The following is a 9,431-nucleotide window of genomic DNA, read 5'->3' on the forward strand; positions in this document are numbered from 1 at the left end:
GTTGCTAAAAATGATTTTACAGTATAATTTGGCATAATTTATAGGTCAAATGTCATGTTCCTTTCTGCATTCCCACAAATCCCAAATTGTAGGCTTGGAAACCAACCAACCATTCCCCTTTATGATCTTTGACCTAATATGCCTGACTTTTCACCTTCCTGAGCAGTTATTGAAACAAAGCTGGGCATGATTGAAATGTGTTGTATTGTGAAATCACAACAATTTCCATACCAGGATTTACTCTCTTTACCAGGCTTGAGTATCCCAGCAGGGAAGAGATGAGGACTGTAGTATGTTAGAGCTAAATGGGGCCTGAGGACTCGTGTGGCAGCTAAAGCCCAGGGAAAGTCGCATAGTTAGTCCCAGTCTGCTGACATCTTTCAGAAGGCCCGCTCTCTTTCCCCACACTGTCCCCAAAGACCACTGTCCTTGAAAGATCACTAGAAGCAACAGACTCCAGGAAGCAGAGTTCCCCGTACGCCATGAGCAGCTCTTGGTGAAACTACTGAGAAATGAGAATAAGTTGCCACTTTCTAAGTTACTGTTTTCACCAAAATACTAGCTTCAACCTTGTAGCCCTTGTGGATACTAAGTGGTCCTACCAGCTCCCCCCAGACCACCGCCTCTTTTGCTTGTGGACTCTGCTCTGAGTCTAAAATGAGCATCATGCAGAGCTCCAGTGCCAGACTCACTGCTGATGTCCGTGCCAGTCTCCAGATTTGGAGTTGGATAAAAATCCTAATATATGATGATGTTTTGTCAGTATTTTTCAACTTACATAGCCCAGTGGAAACAAAATACAGGCAAGTGTTTAGACTCTGGGGGTTCTTTGAGGATATCTCAAAAGGCCTTTTGCCTTGAGAATTATCTGAATCTCTAGAAATTAAATAAAGATGTTAAAAAGGGAGAGGAGGACAAATATGAGACAAAATTTTTTCTGAAATTGACTCTTATCTGGTTGCCTTGTAGATTTCCAGTCCTTATTACAGAGCAAGGACTCCAACGTGATCTTTTAATGACCATTATGTATAATGATTGGGGAGGAAACAGCCTGAGGTTGGGATAGGCAAAGTTTATGGTCAGAAATTACAAATGGGTAGCCAGCCATCCAGGGAGGCAGCTGGCATCACAGAAACCCTTCCTGAGACTACAGCTAAATAGCTTAATCTCGAGTCAGATGTTAGCAGTACTTGAGGTATAGAATGCTGGTTCTTAGGGCCAAGTCAGAATCCTAATGCTCTTTGCACATGGGTTTTATTCCAATGACTCTGAAGAAGGAGCAGCATCTGGAAGCTAAATGAGCAGGGGGCCAGGAGCTCTTGAGACGGGCAGGACGGAGATGGTGGGGAGGGAGGGACATGGTTCAGACCCTCTCTGCATCCTCTCTTCCTCAGAGCCAGACCACACGGGAGGAGCAGGTGTGGTGGGGTTTTTCTAGGCCCTGGTATCCTCTCCAGGAGGGAAAAAAGCCAGGACACCAGGAAGAAGAGTAATTTTCCCAGTGGCTGGGCTGAGGGAGCTGCTTGGTTCTGCCTGCACTGGTGGGAAAGGGAGCTGATACAAATCTGTCATGTGACCAAAATACTTCAGGCCCAGGACTAACTAAGCCCCAGAAATCTTTATGAAGGCATGTGAGTTAACTGCTTTAATCAAGTTAGTGACTTATTACTCTGTCTTTGGGTTGTGGGTGCCAAAGCTTCTCCCTTCCAGTTTGCTACCCTCTAGGCCACCCAGGAACCATGTACTGTCACAGCTCATACCAGCTGATAGGCTCATTATATATTCAGATGAAATTTTTAATGGTTTATTTTTTAAGTTCAGATTTCATTCAAATTGGTTTATTATCTAGCTCATAAATAAGACAGAAGAATCCCAAGTTAACAGTGGTATTTTTTTAATAATTGAAATTTTAATGATTTCCTTGCTTTTAATACTCTGAAGCTAAAATGTAGCCTTTTCTGCCTATAAAGTAAGGAGGAAGTCTAACACATAAAAAGCTTTACCTATATTACTTCTATGAGAGATATCTCTGTGATCAAAAGAGAATTTCCTAAACTCTTAATTCCAGGTCTGAGGCCTGTGTCTAACACTGACAGGAGTTAAATGTTTGCTATGAGAAGGAGTATGGATCTCTCTGTTTCCTAAATAATCTAAGAAAGTGTTCATTTATACTTTAAGAAATTCTACCTTAAAGATTTTGAGCCAAGTGGGAAGCAGCCATATAGCTCAGGGAGATCAGTTCGGTGCTTTGTGACCACCTAGAGGGGTGGGATAGGGAGGGCGAGAGGGAGATGCAAGAGGGAGGAGATATGGGGATATATGTATACATATAGCTGACTCACTTTGTTATACAGCAGAAACTAACACAACACTGTAAAGCAATTATACTCCAATAAAGATGTTTAAAAGAAAAAGATTTTGAGCAGAAATGTAATGTATATACATTTGTTCCTAGAAGTTTAAATCAGAACTAAAATATAGTTTCTTGTACACCAGAGAGTCCAAGTTTTAAACAATATTACACGGAGAGGTGGAATTCTGAGTGCAGCTGTACTGGATTTGATATTTGGTTGGTTTTGGCTACTGTTGATTTTGCTTTTTCGGTAAGTTGCTCAGCCCTCTACAGAGGACTGACAAAAGTGGCTTATTGAAAATAGACCTGTGCTTACCTAAAAGCTGATACCTGACTTTGGTGGTTTCAGAGAATACCTCCTGCTTCCAGAGACACAGCCTCTGCATGAGGTGCTGTACTTCAGTGCTGCTCACACCCTTCGCCAGCACCTGAACGCTGCCCCGCGGATCGCCCTCCACACCGCACTCAACAACCCATATTATTACCTCAAGGTAAGAAGCAGTCATTTTTCTGACACTTTAGTTCAGACTCCATGCTTTATGTATCACAAAAGTATTGTAAATTTGCAGTTCTAATGAGCAGGGAACTGGCAGCTCAGGGTTGCACCTCTTTCAGATATTTTTTTAAATTCTTTAGATTTTTAGTGGGCTTTTTCTAAGCCAATGAACTAACACTGCCAACTTTTGATCATGCGTAATTGTCTTCTCCTTCATGTGATAAAACCGGATTATAGGCACTAAGACTTGAGTGTAACGCTACCGCTTTTGAAAATAAAGGAAAGGTTTCTTACAGACATAACAGCAGATAATAGGTCAAACCATATGGCCCAGTGACATTACTTCAAAGAGCCAAATGATTGTTTCTGATGCAAAAAAAAAAAAAAAAAAAAGGTATTTCATCTTGGATTTTAAACCAAAGAAAGATCTGCTCTGAGAGTATCTCCAGAGCTGAGTATAGAGGACAGCCAGCAATATGCCAGGGATAAAACTGCTAAACTCCAGACACATTTGCCAGTTCCAAGTTGTTCTTTAAACGGAGAGTTCAAGACAGTTGAGCATTTTTAAAACTAACTTTCCTATGACCAGGTAATGTGATCATTTTAAACAGCTCAGTAAGCTATATTTCAGTTATATACACACACATAAAGTAATTTCTTGATAATTTGCTAAGTTAATATTAAATTGTTAATTTGTTAATACGTTATCAACTCAGTTAAACACCTAGAAATCTTGCAACAGAGGATACTTACGAAGTGACTTCATAAAACCTATGAAGAGAGTTCCGATTTGTGGTTTCCTGTCCACAATGGCACACAAACATGCTAAGCCTTACAAGAGAATACTGAGTAGGAAGATGTAGATCAGTGACTTTTCCATGACGGTGGTAGTGGGGCACTTGGATAATTTCATATTTAAGGCACAAAATGTCAATTATTTTTATTATATAAACCACAAATTAACACTCTTTACATAATCTGTCTTTTTGGCTAGTAGTAAGTCACAGAAGAGAACGGGTGCGATTTCAGCAGTTTTGGGAAGGATATAATTCCCATGTGTATGTTTGAGAGAGATTTTGTTTCTTAATAAGAACCATCATTTTCACATAGGTTGAAAAAACACTGATGGTTTTGTAGAGGTTAGGATCTGCAGTGTTGACAATAGTCTTCTTTGAGAGATAACTTATATCCCTGGTAGTGGTGTGTTGGTATTTATTAATACAGTATAGTAATTGCTAGAATTCATGTAATTACAAATGTTGGAAGTGGCATTTTATTGAAAATCCACAAAATTCCATGAACTTTTATGGAAACCAGAAATGCATTAGAGTCTCAATAATGAATAATGATTAAAATGAAAAAAACTAATAATTTATGATGAAAATGAAGAATATGCTTGTCTTCTGATCCTGGCTGTATTCACCTAGTGATTAGGAGCTAGAGGGATTTTGACCAAGACCTCATCCTAAACAACCAGCTAACTACTGGAGAGTATGTGCAACTCACAAAATAAAGGAAACCAAAGACTCCACTTATTGGCTTACTAAATTCAGGTTAGCAGGTTAATTAATGTCTGATTTTGTTCCTCATCATTTCTGAAAGGTAGTTATCTTAGTTTACTGTTATTTTTAGAATGAAGCACTGAGAAGTGAAGAAGGTTGTATTCCAAATGTCGCCCCAGACATCTGCATAGCATATAAACTGCACCTGGAGTGCAGCAGGCTAATCAACCTTGTGGACTGGTCGGAGGTAGGTCAGGGGGAAAGAGCAAGCTGTCTATGCGTCTAACCATCCATGACAACTTTCCTGGAATGTTTTTATACTTTTGGTACTTTGAAACTCATCTCTTATGTTTTCAATGCCGTGTCTTTGGTTTGGAAAGCATTACACATCACCTGGCAAGTTTCTCCAGAAAAGCAGCTAACTGCTCAACAGTCCCACACAAACCCCTGCACTCTGATCCCACACCCTCAACCGAGCCAATTCTGCATCCATGCCAGGTCAAAATAATTTTAGTATGTTTAGCAAAAGCTCAACAGTTTAGGTCAGTTCCGTTATTCCACAGAATAAAAAAGTACATTATTAACTACCATTTCCCTTATTGCATAAAAGAAAAGAAAATACTGGAATAACTACACACGTTAACTCTGTTAAAGGCCCTATTTGACAAATGTCACCATTTAAAAATATGCATAGGGCTTCCCTGGTGGCGCAGTGGTTGGGAGTCCGCCTGCCGATGCAGGGGGCGCGGGTTCGTGCCCCGGTCCGGGAGGATCCCGCGTGCCGCGGAGCGGCTGGGCCTGTGAGCCATGCATGGCCGCTGGGCCTGTGCGTCCGGAGCCTGTGCTCCGCGGCGGGAGAGGCCACAAAGGTGAGAGGCCCGCGTACTGCAAAAAAAAAAATAAATAAAAAAAATAAAAATATGCATAATTGGCTGCTTCCAAGAAAAACAAGCATTTTCCTGGGAGGTGGAGGTTGCAGTAGAGGATGCAGGGCACCCTTTGCTTCTCAGCTTTGAACAGTTTTGCCTCCTGCTTTCCTCTGCACGTTGCTGAATTCTCTGAAATCTAAGATGATTCAGAAACCATTCCATTATCTTTTAATTTTGTTTTCTTAGGCAGAGAGCTCAATACTTTAATAGATCTTTATTGCAGTGTAATTGCCTCCCAATACCGTGTTAGTTTCTGTTGTACAACAAAGTGAATCAGCCCTATGCATACATATATCCCCATATCCCCTCCCTTCTGCGTCTCCCTCCCACCCTCCCTGTCCCACCCCTCTAGGTGGTCACAGAGCACCGAGCTGATCTCCCTGTGCTATGCGGCTGCTTCCCACTAGCTATCTATTTTACATTTGGTATATATATGTCAGTGCTACTCTCTCACTTCATCCCGGCTTACCCTTCCCTCTCCCTGTGTCCTCAAGTCCATTCTCTATGTCTGCGACTTTATTCCTGTTCTGCCCCTAGGTTCTTCAGAACCTTTTTTTTTTTTTTTTTTTAGATTCCATATATATGCACTAGCATATGGTATTTGTTTTTCTCTTTCTGACTTACTTCACTCTGTATGACAGACTCTAGGTCCATCCACCTCACTACAAATAACTCAATTTCATTTCTTTTTATGGCTGAGTAATATTCCATTGTATATATGTGCCACATCTTCTTTATCCATTCATCTGTCAGTGGACACTTAGGTTGCTTCCATGTCCTGGCTATTGTAAATAGTGCTGCAATGAACATTGTGGTACGTGACTCTTTTTGAATCATGGTTTTCTCAAGGTATATGCCCAGTAGTGGGATTGCTGGGTCATATGGTAGTTCTATTTTTAGTTTTCTAAGGAACCTCCATACTGTTCTCCATAGTGGCTGTATCAATTTACATTCCCACCAACAGTGCAAGAGGGTTCCCTTTTCTCCACACCCTCTCCTGCATTTATTGTTTGTAGATTTTTTGATGATGGCCATTCTGACTGGTGTGAGGTGATACCTCATTGTAGCTTTGATTTGCATTTCTCTAATAATTAGTGATGTTGAGCATCTTTTCATGTGCCTCTTGGCCATCTGTATGTCTTCTTTGGTGAAATGTCTATTTAGGTCTTCCACCCATTTTTTAATTGGATTGTTTGTTTTTTTGATATTGAGCTCCATGAGCTGTTTGTATATTTTGGAGATTAATCCTTTGTCCGTTGTTTCATTTGCAAATATTTTCTCCCATTCTGAGGGTTGTCTTTTTGTCTTGTTTATGGTTTCCTTTGCTGTGCAAAAGCTTTTAAGTTTAATTAGGTCCCATTTGTTTATTTTTGTTTTTATTCCCGTTACTCTAGGAGGTGGGTCAAAAAAGACCTTGCTGTGATTTATGTCAAAGAGTGTTTTTCTTATATTTTCCTCTAAGAGTTTTATAGTGTCAGGTCTTACATTTAGGTCTTTAATCCATTTGGAGTTTATTTTTGTGTGTGGTGTTAGGGAGTGTTCTAATTTCATTCTTTTACATGTCCCTGTCCAGTTTCCCCAGCACCACTTATTGAAGAGGCTGTCTTCAGCCTCTTGTATGTTCTTGCCTCCTTTGTCGTAAATTAGGTGACCATATGTGTGTGGGTTTACCTCTGGGCTTTTTCTATACTGTATCACTGATCTATATTTCTGTTTTTGTGTACTTATTTATAGTGATCATCAATGTAGTTTTGAGACTCTGAAATTTGGTATAATTTTTTAAAATGTGTCAACTGCCAGCAGCAGCAGTGCTTGACCTGACTTAAATACAGAGCCATCAAGTGCAATAAAAGATGTTGGGCAGTGGCAGAGATTTTTATCTTCTTTTGTCCTCTCTCAAAAGGCCTTTGCAACAGTTGTGACAGCTGCTGAAAAAATGGATGCAAATTCTGTAACCTCAGAAGAAAGGAATGAAATTATCCAGTATCCTTTAAAATCAATTCTAGTGTCCAAGTAAGCATACAGAATAGTTTATAGTTTCTCCAGATCTACATTAGAGATTTAACCATACCATCCCAGAATAACTCGTTTCTAAATACTTATTCTGAATTAAAAATGGCCCAAATCTAAACTATTTGTTCTAAAACTTATATAAAGGTCATATTCCAAAATTCACCAATAATGGTCATTATTGAATTGTCTATTTTTCTAAGGTTATTAATATACTTTAAGAAGTTGGCAGGGAAGCAGTTTTCAAACTCTGTGAAAAATAAGAACCAGGCAAGTGTTACACACTTTTCCATTCATGTCTTATTGACAGTAGAGTCTAATTACATTTAATGTTTTCAAGTGTTACACACTTTTCCAATTCGTGTCTTATTGGCAGTAGAGTCTAATTACATTTAATGTTTTCCAGTAAAGGTTTTAGTTTAATTTAGTAGTATGTATTCAGTTTACTAAATAATGTTTTAACATTGAGATTTTAACCCCTTTTTGTCAGAAGTACATGGTGAATTTCCTTAGCTATAGCCTCCAGTGCTCGGTTTATTAGAGCTGTTTCTGAACTAGAACTTTTAGGATTTATAAAACCTACCAAACAGAAGACTGACCATGTGGCAAGGCTAACATGGGGAGGCTGCTAGAAAGCAAATGAGTGAAGCCAGAAAGACAGCATTCAGCTTAAGAGAAAAAGGAGACCAATCCTATTTACACACCGGTAGAGGAAGACTGCTTGGGAAGAAAAATAATGTGTAATCCCTGTGTGATGTTTAAACAGAAAAGTAGACTGTTAATCCCTATCAGGAATGTATCAAAGCACCTTTGGAGTACTTTAGAATCCAACAAGTAACATGCTAACATTGCAAGTAGAACCTCTCTCAGAGTATCGCTGCAATTTTCATTCATTAAGAAATTATGAATAAATTGTTCTTGAACATACATAATGTATAAATGTAATAAATTCCTTTGTCTAGGAGTATCTATTAATATGCATTTAATAGTACTATTCCTGCTCCCCCAGTTTCTTGCACTGGCATTCCTCACTTTAGTAAATTATGTAATAACATGAACATTCTAGAGGTTTCTCCTAGTGACTACAGAGGTTCTAAAACTGCCTCTGCTGCCCCATTTCCTTTCGTCGTACAACTTTAAAAGCCCCAGGTTGTTTGGCTTTACGCTTAAAGGCAGTAAATATTCTACTTCAGGAAGACCCATCATGGAGTCTTAGAGCCTCTAAGGCCTTTACAAATCACATCAACCTTTTAAGACTCAGATGAAATGACATCTGCATCTCTTCCATGACAAGAACTCATCAAGACAATGAAACAGAGACCTCAAGTTCATTATTTAATATTCTATTTCCAAGAGAATTCTGGGATGTGTCTTTAAGTATACTCACTAACATACCAAAATTACCATGCAAATACGACCAGCACTGCCTTTTACTGTAAAAGAATGACTGTTTCTTAGCACACTGAATTCTGAAGATACTTACTTACTAGAAGCAGTTTCAGGGCTCTTTGGGAACTCAAAGTGCGGCTGGTTATTTGCACTAATCACCACCTACTGGGTCCGTCCTAAATCTTGGATTAACTAAATCCAAGAAGTTGCCCACATTTTTTATTTTCTGAAATTACCTCACACACTACTTAAAATCAGTAAGCAGCCTATGAGCTAGGACTTTTTGCTAAGGTGGACAGCAGAAACTTCGCTGCAGAGGAGATTTTGTTCTTGATCAAAGCTGAATCTAGAATTAAAACAATTACTTGTGGCTCCATTCAGACTGCCAGCACTGATTTCCTTTTAGCATATCTTGCCCTCTAAATATAAAAACCAGCTCTTTTATAAATTTATATCTACATAAAAATTCACACATGCTTATTATATAAAAGAATGTTTGCCATTTTGGGGTGAGAAGGGATAAAGCATATTTACAGTCTCTCTGCCCACCTCCTCCACGTCTTAACTTACTGCTTGCATTCTAAAATGCTGTCCCACTGCACCAGCAGTTCTCGGCTGGGGACCGTTTTCTTCCCCCAGCCCGGACATCTGTCAGTATCTGGAGGCACATTTTTGGTTGTCACGACTCGGGGAGAGTGCTACTGGCATCTAGTGGTTGAGGCCAGAGATGCTGCTGAACCTCCTACAACGCA

General features: G+C 39.5%; 1 protein-coding gene across 1 annotated transcript in view; it reads left to right on the forward strand.

Moving 5' to 3' along the window:
• Positions 1–8,180, forward strand: part of ORC3 (origin recognition complex subunit 3) — a 61,973-nt gene extending 53,793 nt beyond the window's left edge. The window contains exons 17-20 of the mRNA XM_079716453.1: positions 2,703–2,844; positions 4,482–4,598; positions 7,184–7,263; positions 7,817–8,180. Coding sequence (XP_079572579.1) covers positions 2,703–2,844; positions 4,482–4,598; positions 7,184–7,263; positions 7,817–7,922 — 445 coding nt within the window. The 3' untranslated portion in view covers positions 7,923–8,180. The remainder of the gene's footprint in view (positions 1–2,702; positions 2,845–4,481; positions 4,599–7,183; positions 7,264–7,816) is intronic.
• Positions 8,181–9,431: the final 1,251 nt, after the last annotated feature.

This window comes from Hyperoodon ampullatus (genome assembly GCF_949752795.1).
Source record: "Hyperoodon ampullatus genome assembly, chromosome: 12".
In the NCBI taxonomy this organism is placed as follows: Eukaryota; Metazoa; Chordata; class Mammalia; order Artiodactyla; family Ziphiidae; genus Hyperoodon; species Hyperoodon ampullatus.